The sequence below is a fragment of the Spironucleus salmonicida genome, chromosome 8 (assembly GCF_000497125.1).
Source record: "Spironucleus salmonicida strain ATCC 50377 chromosome 8, whole genome shotgun sequence".
NCBI lineage: Eukaryota > Fornicata > Diplomonadida > Hexamitidae > Spironucleus > Spironucleus salmonicida.
The window spans coordinates 60,361-76,062 of record NC_090603.1 but is presented as its reverse complement, the minus strand read 5'-3'; the positions used below and the strand labels follow the sequence as shown (position 1 = coordinate 76,062).

At 33.5% G+C, this 15,702-nt stretch overlaps 5 protein-coding genes and 1 non-coding gene across 6 annotated transcripts; 4 read left to right on the top strand and 2 right to left on the bottom strand. All coding sequences in view use genetic code 6, as the record gives it.

The window, feature by feature from the left end:
- Positions 1–14: 14 nt before the first annotated feature.
- Positions 15–719, top strand: SS50377_27744 (Transmembrane domain-containing protein; the record flags this gene model as incomplete). Its single annotated transcript, XM_067911527.1, has 1 exon — positions 15–719. One exon carries the CDS (start codon positions 15–17, stop codon positions 717–719), a length of 705 nt encoding a protein of 234 aa, XP_067760549.1.
- A 14-nt stretch (positions 720–733) lies between these two features.
- Positions 734–806, top strand: SS50377_t20136. Its single transcript has one exon. It is a non-coding gene; the product is annotated as a tRNA-Ala (tRNA).
- Positions 807–1,150: 344 nt separating this feature from the next.
- On the bottom strand, positions 1,151–1,732 carry SS50377_27743 (uncharacterized protein; the record flags this gene model as incomplete). The annotated part of the gene is made up of 1 exon (XM_067911526.1): positions 1,151–1,732. The coding sequence occupies one exon, from the start codon at positions 1,730–1,732 to the stop codon at positions 1,151–1,153; it is 582 nt and encodes a 193-aa protein (XP_067760548.1).
- A 1,116-nt stretch (positions 1,733–2,848) lies between these two features.
- SS50377_27742 (uncharacterized protein) lies at positions 2,849–6,625 on the top strand (the record flags this gene model as incomplete). Its single annotated transcript, XM_067911525.1, has 1 exon — positions 2,849–6,625. One exon carries the CDS (start codon positions 2,849–2,851, stop codon positions 6,623–6,625), a length of 3,777 nt encoding a protein of 1,258 aa, XP_067760547.1.
- A 268-nt stretch (positions 6,626–6,893) lies between these two features.
- Positions 6,894–7,964, top strand: SS50377_27741 (uncharacterized protein; the record flags this gene model as incomplete). The annotated part of the gene is made up of 1 exon (XM_067911524.1): positions 6,894–7,964. One exon carries the CDS (start codon positions 6,894–6,896, stop codon positions 7,962–7,964), a length of 1,071 nt encoding a protein of 356 aa, XP_067760546.1.
- Positions 7,965–13,466: 5,502 nt separating this feature from the next.
- On the bottom strand, positions 13,467–14,249 carry SS50377_27740 (Cysteine-rich membrane protein 2; the record flags this gene model as incomplete). Its single annotated transcript, XM_067911523.1, has 1 exon — positions 13,467–14,249. One exon carries the CDS (start codon positions 14,247–14,249, stop codon positions 13,467–13,469), a length of 783 nt encoding a protein of 260 aa, XP_067760545.1.
- Positions 14,250–15,702: the final 1,453 nt, after the last annotated feature.

Genomic DNA, 15,702 nt, shown 5'->3' with positions numbered 1-15,702 from the left:
ATAGAATTATTAAAATGGAATGGGTTGTGATGTTAATATCAGTGTTCTTAATTGCAGTATTGCTATTACTTACATCAATGCAGCTCATATTCATGATATTTAATAAGCAGAAAAACTAACTGAACACAGTTTTTATTATTTTAACATATGACCTGGCTTAGTACTTCGAGGCAAGTGCTTGCGTACTTTATTATTTGACTGGGAAACTCCACACGCCAATTTTTGTTATAGAATAGTTATTTCAGGTTATTCCTACGTATGCTGTAGTCTTGAGTTTCTTGCCTCCAATATACTCTAGACATGTCTATTTCTTAATTTCTGTTCCATATATTCTTATGTTTATCGTAGGCTTATTTTAGTATACATTTTTCTTAGATTTTTATCCTTCACTAATATCCTTTAACATGTAATGCTGTTCTGCAGTCAGTCTTTATTTAAACTCGTTTACTATTTACACTATTTTCAAACAATAAATAGAGAAGCATTCCGTGTTCTTATTTGTGTAGCAGGTCGGTACCATTATTTAGTTTTTAGTTTTCATTTTTATTTGCCCGAGTGTTAAAAGCTAGGGAGTAGACCTGGTGTTCACCCTAGGGAATATGGCCAGAAACATAGGCCACATTATCAGTATTTTCTTCTACACCGTCCAGGAGAGAAAAATGGCTAGATAATAGCGAATAGAATGTTTAGATATGAATTTAGAGCATAAGAATGAGTGAAATAGATATTTTGAGGGCATCTAGCTCAGTTGGTAGAGCGCGTGCTTCGCAAGCGCGAGGCCCCGGGTTCGATTCCCGGGTTGTCCAAATTTATAATTTTTTCCGATGCTAATAGTGCTCCAAATTGAGTTCATTTAGTTGCCAAATGACAAGAAACCCAGCCCTTGAACTAGACCAGCAAAAACTTCCTTTTATTTCCAATTTCAACACGTCTCATATAACTGCCCCCCACTAGTATATATTTTTTTCTACCACTCCATTTTTGCTTTCTCCATAATTTAATTATTATACATATTATATATATATTTTTCTAATTTTCCATATTATTATCTACTATATAAACTAAAAATCCCTTTCCACTTCGGCAATTTTTCAATATTTATTATTATACAATTTTATATATATGCTCCCTTCCAAAAACTGATTTCCGTTCACTCTTTTTTGCCGCCCTTCTTGTCAACATACATCCTGAAATCTGCTGGAATTTCGTCCTCCTCGTACAAACTATCAGCAAAATAGATTCTCCTGAGCCTGCAATTTGCGTGCACGGTCATTCTGCTGGTTTCGATGTAGTTCGTCCTGTAGGCCCTCGCCGTGAAGTCGATGAGATTGAACTAAATTTAATTGAATCCAGGCCCAAGGCATAGCGGCATGGTGCAGATAAACGGCTTGACTCTCGTCGTCCTCTGGTAGTTCGAGGCTCGGAAACGCCTTTTTATTTGCTTGTCGTCAATGATCTAAATTTCGAAGGAGAAGTACTTCTTCATATTCTTGATCAGCATGACGAGATACGGGAGCTTGATCGCCAGCGTCTGGTTCGGGTCGGCAGGGGTCGAAATGTAGTTCGTGGCGATGTTCGTGCCCATGATTTCGATGACGCAGGACTGGATATCGGGGTCCGTAATACGCTTTATGTAGCCCGACTCCACGTGCGAAGACCACTGCTCTAACGGCTTTGCACCTACCGCGTACAGGATTGACAGGAAGCCCGACTGGTACGTGTTGCGGAACATTCAATTACGGAGCGGAGAGGGTCAAAAATGCGCGCGAATCGAAAAAAATATATATAGTTATTATATGTTTAAATTGATAAAATATTATAGTGGAGTGGAAAAATGACGCGTACAGCAAAGGGCGCGGGGGCAACCTGCTGCTGCTACGCGTCAAAAGCAGCAGCGAAAAGAATTAATAAGGTGAATCTAGCTCAAAAGTACTAATCCAACCGCGGTCATAACGGCGTCGGGAAACCTCCATTCTCGGGTGAGAACGGCTACTCACCGTATCGATGGAGGGAATGAATCGGGTTCCATTTTGTACAATAAGGCTATTAAGCAAAATGGAATTATATGGTTTGTTCGGTTTATTTTATATTATATACTAATATATAATAGCTTCGTAATATATTATTGGAAAGAATGCCAGCTGAAATGGGATACGGTGCTAAATCGGAATGCTGAAAGAACTATCATGATGATACTATTATATGGACAGGAAGGTGATAGTATGCTCGATAGAATCAATTTTACCATTATGGTAATATAGAAGCATAGCATCGTGATATTTTAGCGCTGGCGCACCATTTGAGTGCATCGCCAGAAATTTATTGGAAAGGTAAACATATACATCTTGGAAGGTTATACCATGAGTGGCTGCTACGAGGGCTAGTTTCGTGCAATTTGCTTTTTTCCATAATTATTGGTTGAGGTCTAAGGGGGTGGAAGGTCTATAGTACAGAAGTTTCATAAACAAAATTCTGCGAACTTCCTGATAACGGTGTCCAGAGTGTTATGTTATTGATATATGATGCCGCGGACGTAGCGGAGGGAGTGATGCATTTCCCAGTGTACGAGAGCTGGATCCTCACCTCTACCATACAACGCAAGGAGAGGCAGATCACTATGTCAGGAAATATATACAGGATGCACAATAAATATTATAATTGGCTTGCGCTGAAGGACGGGTAGCATGCCAATCTGCCTACAGTGCCACGCCAATAGAGACTTTGCTTAAAAATTTTAATATCTCTTAAAATACAGTATTATATACAATACTACCAGTTTATATGCTATATAGTTAAACTTGCAATTACTTATTGCCTAACATATTTAATTGCACGGATTTTACTCTAAATGACAAATCTAATATCAGTAGACTTCACTGTGCACCAATACGCGATTCGTGATGGAAAAGTCAAAGTCAAAAGAAATACCTAGGCGATGATAACGTTTACCATAGAAGGCAGCGAGATCAGATAGTCCAGGCAGTTGGACATGAGTTGCAGGCACATACTCAGATCAGCTATTACCACCAAGGAGCAACTGTGCGCGGTCTAGGTAGTCCTGCTCTACAAGTAGCTGGGGAAAATTGCTCAGAATGTTCAGTTTTAGATATCACAGTTTGAAGAGATAATTAAATCGCAAGATCCATAATTTTGGGACAATATCGGTCTTGTCGCAGCGCAGATGGGACTTAGGGTGCTTTCGACAAACTCCACACGAAAACCTTCTTTTGCTAAATTTGCAAAGATCATCGAAGATTATGATTTGCAGTACTTTTCTTTTTACAGTAGTTTTGACACGGAATAGCTTCTCTAACCTGAATTTATAGATGATTTAAATTTTCATGAAAATCAGGTATTATTATAGCTAGCAGCTATTAAATACCAATCAGAAGGTAAGTATCCTCTAATTCTACCATTGATTTTTGGCTAGTCGGCATTCAGGTTGTATGATACTTAGTTTACAGAATTAAAGAAGAATAAAAGCGCAACAAATGTGTATAGCTATAAATTGGTTTTGCTTAGAAAGATATTTGAGGTATCGAATAAGATTTACAATGGAGAGTCATTCACAGAAAAAGAAAAACCATAGCTGGATAAGTTTGACCTTATCAACCTGTTCCAGCTCCCCTTCCACTTTCTCGGCACCGGGATCTGCCTGTTCATGTTCCAGCAGCTCTGCCACGTGTCCTACCTCTTCAAGGCAGAATATTTTGCATTATTCTCGTTGGTTAAAAATGAAATAAATAAGAATCTTACGAACGCTGTCATAAACCAGAGTTCCAAGTCTGGGAAAAGTGTAGCCTTGTACACGCAGTATTTTTTCCACCTCCTGATGGGAAATTCTCCAATGTTGGTTAACAAAGAAGGCTCTGAGGACCAGCCGCTATATTACTACAAAACTGGGTCATTCCACTCGTAACTGGAGACATTATACCAAAATACTTTCGAGCTGCAGGATTTGAATAATTTCAAAGAAACGATACTAAATGATATATGCGACTTCCGTACCTTTCAGCTGGATAGTTTGGACCATTTATAGTACCTTTACAGGAAGATGAATATTTTTATCAAAAATATGTATAAAGACTAAAGCAGAATTAATGGGGTATCTGGGATCAGGGTTATTAAGCATTTGAAATTTAATAGCTCGATAAAGCAACAGTTCGACTTGTTAAAACAATACTCATTTTTTATCTACGAGGGTGATGTTGATACCAGCGGCATAACGGATGCTTAAGTGCTGGAATATAATTATAAACACTAGGGTAAGAAACGCCCGTTGATGCTAGTTGACGAGTGTCTAGAATCGCAGAAGTAAAATTATGTAAAATGCACAGTGCTGTGCTAGATGATCTTCAGCGATTACCGACAGAGGCTGGTTAACATTGGAAGACAACATTATTGTGCTATAGTAAATATTCTACAAAATGACCAATTTGAATAGTATTCCGATGAGTATAAAGCTAAAAAGTATACAAAACATACTTTCGCTTGTCGAGTGCTTTCGCAGCTTCTGCATACGGACTTCCTCTTAGCAGTAAAAATGGAACTAGACGAAGTAAGTGCCTCAGAACAACATAGGAGTTTGAACCTAGATTACTACCAGGAACTGTAGAATATTATAAAAAATATACGAACGTTAAGAAAACAGAAATACGATAAATAAACAGAAATATACAAGCAGATATATGCGAACCAGCGCTTTCTTACAATATACTTCAGCCTGCTCGAAGCAATACTGACCGATGTGGAGTACGTTTTTATAGCGACAGAGTACCTGCAGCTTCAGATTGAGGAATACGACATCCTTGATGAGCTTATAGTCTACTCACCGCAAATTCTGAATGTAAAAAACAGGGAAAAGTTTAAAAACAAATTTTACTTAGGACTACCGAAAAATTACTTAGGCTAGAAAAATTACCACGAAGAGTTCGACGTGTACTTTTTCAGGTTCATACTTTCTTTGTTCGACCCGAGGGCGGTGGAGACGCTGTTCTGGAAGACATTTTAGTTTATTGGTTTAAGTGATATATGTATATATAAAGATAAGAATTATGGCAATAATTATAGAGGTGAGTGTGAAGTTGCTACAAGATTTTGGTAATATTCTATAAATGAATAAATAATTTGCTATTTAGGCTAAGCAGCTCTCCCCATGCAGTATGTGGATTAAATGCGATTACTAACTACTAACAATAAAATGTTAGAAAATCGATTAAACATCACTCATGCAAAACTGTTTTAGACTCGTCGTGCCGCTACATTTTAAGTTATAATAGTTGGGACAGATATAAACTTAATAAATGAGTCTTCACTAAATAAGTTCAGCTATTAAGGTTCTGAACGATACTCTATCTACAATTGTGCCGCCAGCATTCTTGGTTACGTCCAACCACACCCGTCGCTGGTGCATAGTGCCCAGTACGACAAGCGCAGCATGTTGGCTAACCGTGATGATATGGGTGCAATACTGGATGGTATCCCAAAAACCTTAAAAACATATTTAGACAAGAATTCTATTCTAGTAGAACTGCTAAATTCTATGATGGGTGAGAAGTCTGCCGGGATGCAGCTAATATGCCCTTATATCTGCCCTTAGATATGGTATGTGACTACATAGTACCAATTGCAAGCTTGTAATTTTAATGCAGTTGAGAAGCATGCTATTTAGGTGAACGGCAATAAGAGTATAGTTTACTAGTTCAGCAGTCTTACCTAAATAGTAGATTACATTGACATTAGCACACGTTGTAATAAAAATAGATGGAATGAATTTAAAATTAACATACATAGATAAGATGTTGATCTACACGCAAGTGACGGCAGTTACAATTTGAGGTATACTGCTTCAGCCACCCTTAACAAAGAGGTGGTCGTGGTTCTGAGCTATAGTCTGATGTGCTAGTTCATAGAAACGTACTCCAAGGTCCAGCTTACATCGATGGAGGCCTAGCGCGAGTTCAGCAGCATGTCCATGCTATTCAAGCGAAGCGTACTGATAAACTACCTGAACACCATCTTGTTCATGATGATTGTGACGCAACAACCGGAGACTGCTATCCAGAATATCCAACTGATTATCCAGCAGGGGGATAGCAGGGATATCGGTTGCTAGTATCTACGCTAAGGTAGTATTGCTACTAGGAATGCTGAGGAATTGATGATGTTAATAAGTAGAATACCAGGAAAGCACGAAATGATGACCCTGACGCCCACCTTTGACTTTGCGCTACACGATTTCAACAACGGGGTGCAAAGATTTAGCCAGTCTGCGGTTTGGAACCAGGTGCTGGAAGACTCGATTGGGTCAGCTGTGGAAGCTTTCGATATCCTGAGGTAGCAGAAAACCATCGATGACAGATTGATCGTCGCTATCTGCTTCAGTAAGAGTGTGGACCTACCACTGATATTAGAAGCAGCCGAAATGCCATTCAATTTCGTGCTCACCTTCCACGGGTACGGGGACCTCGGACTGGAGCAGCTGCACGGCTGCCAGGTTCTGCCGGTACAGTGCGGCTACCACAACTAGGAAGTGCTTGAGAAGAGGGCAGCACCGTTTGGACTCAGGAATGTCGTCCAGATAGGTCAGGATCAGCACGAAGCAATTACACTGGTTAGGATGTGAAAACTAGCGGATGAGTTTGTTACGCAGCAGCAGACGGAGGAGAGGAACACTTACATGACAGAGCAAAAAAGTATTAGCGATAATTAGATATGATCATATATTTATTAAATATAGTATTTATGTTACAAGTTTAATCAAAATTTTAAAAAAATTGCATAGAGACCTCAGATTATTCAAAATCATAAGGCATGGCCGTTAGCACTATATCTTGAGGATAACAAAAGAAAATGATAAAGACACAGTAATAGCGGCTTTACGAAACATTAGGATGATGCTGATGCCTGACGAAGTCCCACTGCACGACTTTGTGAAACTATGTAATTCACCCAGCTGCAAAGTTAGATTGAATTTTGAATGTTACTATTAAATTGAATAACTGAGCAAAGTAATCCTGGACCTTGCGCTTGTTCATAACCTCTCTAAGGTTAATTCCCAGCTGCACGAAATGTCGCAGATGGTTAAATTTATAGAGCAACAGGATATGAAGATTTTAATTATATTCAATAGCAATGTAAAGTTGTTACATCTGCTTGATTTTCTGGAACTGGAGCTAGTATCGGTGTATACGTAAAATTATGATTCTGCTTTAACTGCTATTGTACAGTAGAGGCAAAACACAGATTCAATGAGCATAATAACACTTAGTGAAGATAAAACATATTTAAGTACTACCATAAAAACGCTATACGCGTCCAATTAAATAAACATGAGACTGCTGGAGATCGACGTCGAGTATTAGGCTGAGTTGACAGATGTGAAGATATATCCATAAATTGAGCAGGATTATTATAAGCACACCCTTAGTGTGCTATATATTAATTAGGAAATATCAATTATAACTAGTTACAGAAAGTTACTTTCAGAAATTTAAAACTATTAAAGTGTTATCTACAAAATTGAGAATGGCGTTATTCATTTGTCGAATAAGAACTAGTACATTGGATACATTGTTGATGCAAATAAGTAAATATTAACATAAATGAGTAGCTATGAAAGAGAGTATGCATATCTAGTAATAAATTTTATTTAGAGCTAAAAAGTTAATCTAGATAACGAATTCTTGTTTGGTTAGTCGTTTAAGGAGCAGTTTGATACTATTGAGAAATTGTTTAAATAGATAAATGATAGACCAGATAAATTATATTAATGCTAGGTGGAGGTATACGGATAATTGTACACTGACGAGTAGAGAACCTATATTGGAAACAATTAGCTTGTGATAAGAGGATAAGGTCGCTATTGCTATCTATCAAACCTGTTTAGTGATATAAAAGTTGTGGCGACAGGCATCAGACATGAAGAAAATCAAGATATACTGCAATTGATAGCAATTGAGTGATCCACCATTATTTTGTAATTTTTTATGTCGCAGAGGTCGTACATGTCATATTTTGCAAACATATGAATTGTTCATTTTTTTCAAAAATCGGAAGGGAATGTTTATGTATTTCTACTGTATTAGCAAAATATCGCGATTTTTTGTACTCTAAAATACAAATTACGGATTGGTACGTCCAAAGAAAGTGAAAATATGTAATAACTAGTTATTTACATATGTAGTGTAATATAGGTGACTTACGAACACGAAATATCACTAGACTACTAGCCCGGCAAATTTTAAGTTTTGTTGAGTCCATAGAAGCAATTTTGAAATCCTGCTTCAAACACATAGATGGAGCCTTCTATTTGGTCTAGCATTCCGCTTCCGTGCGTTTATTAGACTCAACGTATATAAAATAACTTACTTAAAACGAGGAAAAATATACTTTTGATAGTTTTGCAGCTCTAACATTTCAGAGCAAACAGCGCTTCCTACGCTCACGTAAACTTGAAGACTAAATGCATTTTTACACTTCACCAAATGCTAGTACAACAAAGGTGCTTATACGCATTCGGAAAAACGGTAGCGAATCTTTATAAATGGAATGATTTAGGGGAAATTACAAAATCAACAGAAATGTGGAAAGTGCATATTTTATATCGCTATAGAAAACATATGTTAGGAATAGTTGGAATGGGGTGATTCGGAAATTTGGAACTGAGAATCATTCGGTCAAATATCGTGATTCAGTTATCTGCTGGATATGTTTTCCGAAAGCTATAACGGTGATGTATATTCAATATACTTCATTAGACATTGCATCATTTATTAGTAAAAATATACATTATTTTGTGGATTCCTCAGATAATAGATTTGATGATTCATTCATATAGTATGCAAATTATTGGCAATTCTGCTTTTATTATGTTGAAATATTATTTCCTCTAGTATAGAGGGATTAATTTGAATTATGAATTATCTAAGCTAATGGAATTTAAAAACTGCTAATTTCTATATTCACTAATTTAATTTCTCCACGGGTTAAATATAAACTTCTAGATGCAATAGATCCTGTATTTGCCGGATTTGATAAAAATACAAATTTTTAAAAACTGCCCTAGATGCCTTTTATTCACAAATATTTCTCTTTACTTAAGTCATTTATCAGAACCTATCGATAATGCAATTGTTTAGTAAGCTAATATATGAGTTCTTAACTAGTGAAGATAATATCTACCTTTAAATTAGTTTAAAGAGCTAGGTGATTCTTCATAGTTAATCACCGATAAAAGACTTGATTGGGTTAATAATTCAATGATTGAAAATTGAGAAGCCGTAGGGGATCTTATTATTCTTAAATTAGGAGATTATATGAAGGATATGTTTGGGTAGGATTATACAGAAGATATATAGAAACGAATATAAAAGCAGCTGAAAATATCCGAAATTGAGTTGGAAAAATAAAAAGAGATCGGAATATAAAAATAAAGGCTAATATACTAGCTATAGATCAAAAAATATTATTTTAAGATAAAAACAGGGTAACAGTTCCTAAACAGGTATAATATTGTCTGCAAAAGGTTAAGAAAATTGACTTATTATATATTTATATTTGTTAACGAATAATAAGTTTATATGAATAATAGCGAATGATTATTAGTACACAATTATATTTATATTAAAAAATTATGAAAGCTAAAGACGTTACAACGCACCGTCGATAAAATAGATATAAGTAATGTAGTACAAGAAGGATATGATAATAATTACTTGTAAACTGTATTTTTGATATAACTTACAAATTTAACTCTCAAAATAATCATAATAATGCAAAATAAATAGTATCAGACTATTATAATTATGCATAAAGTACATACTTAGTTTCTATTGAAACAGAATACGTAACTTTAGGCCATTAACTTATCAACTACAGTATAATATTATTACAATAAACTTATTAAACTTAAAATAGTGATAATTCAGGTTCTATCAATGACTATTAGAAAATAATAGTAATAATTAATTGTAACTAAACATCACCAATAAAGACTTATTATATACTCAAATTTTAATAAAATGCATTTTATATAATGACTTTCTTTGTGTATTTTTTATCGCATCTTGCTATAGGAATTACTCATCTTACTTTTGCATGTTATGATATTCAAGTTACTATTTTATCAAAAAGTAGACTCAGAAGTAAACTTTATACGAATATTATTATTCTATGATAAATGCTAGCCTTCAATACGGATAATAAGTTTATACCTGTTCAGTTATCAGTACAGTATCGTTATCTTTAATAAACCACTGAACAAAATATCCAATCTATAATTTATCTATGCAAGAAAATTTATTACTAGGTATTAGCTATTTTATGGTGTTAGTTTCACTATTTGTTAATATGCTAGTTAATTTTATCATGATAATATTATGATAATGATGTTATATCTAAAAAATGCATATTCTAATGAAATACTGATAATGAAACACAAAATCATAAAGTTAAATGTAAAATAATTATATAGTAAATAGATAATAATAAATAGTATGCGATATAACTATTTTATTTGATGTACAACCAAATATTTATCAAATATACTATGTATAAAGTAGAAACCCCAGCACCTCAGCATACAACACCTAACCTCATAAAAGCTAATTTCTTATCTCTTAGTTTAAGGTATTTATAGGACCTAAAGTATATTATTTCATTCAGAATACAAATAATTACACCAATAATAAAAATACAACAGTCTCCTCAATTCTAGCCAATGCCAATATCAGTTACTAGTCTAGCTACCAAACATTCATAACTTCTACAAACTCCAATTTTAGAATTTGCAAGTTTATATATACTGTACAACAAATTCAATATTCGCATGATATTTATATCACCAAAATAGCACTCTCAACGGTTTAATTGCATCTATTACAACTTCAGCAGATCATTATATCAGATCAGCTAGAAAGGCTTACATCACCATTCCCAGACCAGACTAACCCAGAAAATCATTCAACAGCTTTCCTCTTAATACTTTATCTACCCTTATATCTCATACTCACATTAGTAAAATACCACAATACACTCCCAAATACCTTTACCTACCCTGAGAATCCGTAACACCCCAAATATACAGGTTTACCCCCAACACCCAAAAACGCAATATAACGTCCCATCACTACCTATTATATCACCTCCTAAATCTTTCACTCTACCCCACGCATTGCGCCCGAAACATCAACTACGAAATTCTAACTTCCCATATCGCTACGAAAAAGTGCCATAGCGGACTGCAATTTGCGCGTTGAGTACCTCGCTGGGAGCCTCTATTTAATTCTACCAAAACCAAAAAATCAAAGTGGCGAAAATCGAGTTTTGCGGAGTGGAAATATTCCCATGAACCACAAATATAAATGCGGAATTTTGCCGACTGCGCGCGACAATTCGGATGGATAGCGAAAGTTTGGAGTGCTAGAGGGCGAGGAATGAGCATTTCGACGAAAGTGCAATTCGGGGCAGGGTGTGATTTGGGCGGAATTAGAGGAGTGTGGGTGGCTTGATTTGCGTTTTCGGGCGTTTTGGTAAATTTCAAGTTTCAAATTTGCGGTATTTTCGCGTGGAAATGGAAGGAAATGGAAGGAAATGGAAGGAAAATGGTATTTGGAGGATTGGATTATAGTATAGGTTGCAAATATGTCGTAATTAATATTGGCGTCAAAAATTGTAAGGGATGCGTGAAGGGGGCAGATTGTGCGGTAATGAGGGAGGTAGGGAGGTAGGGAAGTAGGGAAGGTGGGTGTTTAAGGGTAAAGGGAGCGAGAAATAATAGTGGAAATAACGGTTATCAGGAAAGATGAATAATGCGTGTAGTATGTTGGGAGTGAAATAGCACAGATATGCGCCAATACTAGATAGATGGTTTAGACTGAAATGCTGAAATTAATTTTGAGATGATGGGTAAATTGATTAAATGGTATTGGAAAACTGATGATTAGTAAAAAAATCTGTTTTTGAGAATACATTAAAATAGTAATATAGGGATATAGCGTTAAAATAGGTGCGAAACAAAGATGGAGCAGTAAATTATAATTAAATAGGGTGTAGAACAGCCAATTTGAGCTTTGACAATGTGCCATGATTTTATTGTTCGCGAATGCTAATGATACTATTATGATATCTTGCCGAAACTAATAATGGATTGTTTATGAGATGTGTAATGGTGAATTACTACTAAATTTGTTATTTTTTTTCAATGGTATCATGTTAATTATTAGTAGAGTATCATATTTTTACTTAAATTTAATGCTAGGTACAGTATCTGGATAATCTATAGTAAAAGTGTGGATAAATTATTTAGTTTTTTTGAGAAATATTTTTACAGTTTTAACCTTTAACATAAAGCTAACGATACTGTTATACCGCATTACTCGAATGTAATTAATAGAATTATATTACTAGTTACATCTTTATTAAACTTTGCGTTTAAAATCATTTTTGTAGTATCACCAATGATCCATACTCGTCATATCATCTTATTTTTAAATTATGTTCTGATATTGTTAATCAGTAGTGTTTTTATTTTATATATGTTATTCTTGGAATATATTTATTAAACTAAAGTTTAAAATAATAAATTTATATCATTTTATATATTTATAGGTTTACATATAATTTAATCATAATTTGTTAAAATCCGGAGTAAATTCAACATATTGTTTTATCTTTTATATAACTATTAAGATATAATTTTAGTAATAAATATAATCACAATTTATATAGAAAATATAATATACTCGGACACAATATATAAATTGTATAATTTCCATAATTCTTAAATGTACACTACTAGCGTCAGAATTATAAAACTATTGTCATTTTACTTCACTGTTTAATCGATTAAAAATATTAAATTTAAGAAAGAGATATCTTATAGTTAGTAATAATGATAATAAAATATTATCACATTCCTGCTAATAAAATACATCAATTGCAGATTCTGCTATGTAAAATTTACGGTTAATAAGATTCATGCTGGTAAATTGATTATGATACAATAATTATTTCACTAAGTTAGATTTGAATAATATATTTAGAAATTATTAGTTAGCCATGATAATAGTTTTACATAAGAATAAAAATATATACTAAATCTAATTTCCACGATTTAGTAAATAATAATTAAATATATTTAATTCTGTAGAGTGCTTGCCTTAGGAAGCTAATCTTATTTATTGATGTTTAATCATTTATTTGTAACTTAAGTTATATAATAAAAAATATTTCACTTTCTTAGTAACTGTTATTAGCTATAAAATAAGAAGACTTAGATTTTGCATAAACTAATAACTATTATTATCTAAGTATTATTACAAAATAACGTAATTATAAATATTTAAGTTATTACCTTGGCCTGTTTGATTATACTTAAATCATTTTTATCCAAAACCTTATATTCACATTTCATATTTATTTCTCTTTAGTTTTATTAAATCAATTATGCGCACATAGCTTAATGTTCAAAACAACAATGTACTTGAATTATTTTTCTTTCCTAATGCATCAATGTTCATTTCCAAAAGTGACCTTAATTTACGTCTTTTCATAACTAAGGTTATAAGTACTATTCCAATAACCAAAATTAATGCTGATATTACTCCTACGACGATATATATAATAATATTAGTAGATACAACTATTTAGCAGTCTTCTGGTGATATTAAACCGTTGATACACTCTCCATCTATTAATCTACGAGGCATTAAGCAAGACTACCAACCTACTGCTCCGCATTTAGAACAGTTTTCAATCACCATATTTTAACAATAGCATTGGAAACCAACAATCGCAGCTGTATTACAAGGACTGCATGCATTATTATATAAAAATTAGTCAATATTGCAAGATGTACATGATGTTTCAATATTTGAACATGTTTTACAGATTTTGGAGCACTATTTGCAAACATTGATTTATGTAGTACTAATGTCACAAAATTATAAATTGGAGCACTATGAGTCAGTTTAACATTGATCTGGCAAACAAACACCATTTACCAATTTGTAGTTATTACGACATTCTATACAATCCTCAAAGTCGCATTAAGCACAATTCGCAATTAATTTAGTTCCGCACTGACATTTGCTATTGATTGGAATATTTTTATTACACGTTGTACACATTGTTAATGCATCATACATACCAGACACGCATCTTTGACATATGTCCTTGCTAATACATTTTAAACAATTTTCCTTGCAGAACTTACATGACTCGCCGCTTAGGAAAAAGAATTAATACATGATGCACAATTTTCACCATCGCAAGATGCATAATTGAGTATTGGATTTTTACTCATGGAGCATTTACATGATGTTTCAAAAGGCTAGTTTTCGGAGCACGGGATACATGGGGTATCGGTTTGGGGCTGCAGAGGACAATAATTTGAATTAGCACAGTTATTAGCTGAAGCAGAGCAGGTTCCTGTCATATACTGAAATGGAAAAATAGGTATTATATTAACAACAGAAATGCGTAAGTTATTTTTAGAATTAGTATCTTATTATTTATAATAATGAAATAGCACAGAAATAAGGTTCAGTAAGAAATATAATAATTATAAAAATTATTATGAACACATATATGGCATTTAAATGTTAGCAGCTAGGTTAACAAGCCAATTACTAGGAACTTAACATTTATATACATTTTAGTATTCTTACAAGTCATATTTTAAATGTATATTTACTATTAAGCAAACAAATATTTTCAGTATGATTTGCTAGACTATACAGGATACTATTATCTTCGAGGTGAATTAAGTAAACTTATTTTAGTTGTCAATAATATGCCAAAACCTCTACTCTATATAAATTAGACAATAATAACGTAAATTTATGAAAATAAGATGTACCATATATAAAAATTCAATTGACTACAAATCCTGATTTATTAATAAGCAATTGTTACCAAAACAAAAGATCTACCAATTCCAGCCCTTAATTATCATGACTCTGAAACTGGCGGTTTTCAGTACGACTTATATGCCTTATTATACGATCTATCAGTAAGCAGATCATATTTGTACAACATGAATCTAATAATTTATGATACAAAATGTGATATACATCTGGTAATTATCCCATGAATTGTATTTTGGATTCTTGGGACAAAGTTTGGTAAGGAAGATTTGATGAATCATGGATGTGAGGGGTGATAGTGATAGTTATTATGGATATCGAATAACTTAAAGTTGTAGTTTGTTTAGTTTTGTAGAGTTGGGTCGGACCTCATTTCGCGAAGGTCAGATTTCATATTTTTGTGAAATTTATGGTTAAATATATAATATTAATAATTAATTTTAAAATGAAAGAGAAAAATATTAGTTTTAATAAAGTAAAATATGTATGTATAAAAATAGAGTAAATGCAAAATTTGTCTGAAAGTTTGAAAATAAACGTGAGCGTAGAATTTGGTAACCTAATACAATCTGCATGAATATAATTTGGTATCGGTATATTGATATCTTGGGATGGAACTCATTTCTGTCCCTATTTATATACTTAAATAAATACGACACTAGTTTACTAAACTAGATACTTACCGTGAATACTGCAAAAGTTTGTACTAATATATCATAATCAAGAGGATGACTAGATTTGAAGATATCTTACATTGTTTAAATACGATGCATATTATTTTTTCATATTTATTATAAATACTATGCGAGCATTATAATACTGAAAGCTTTAATAG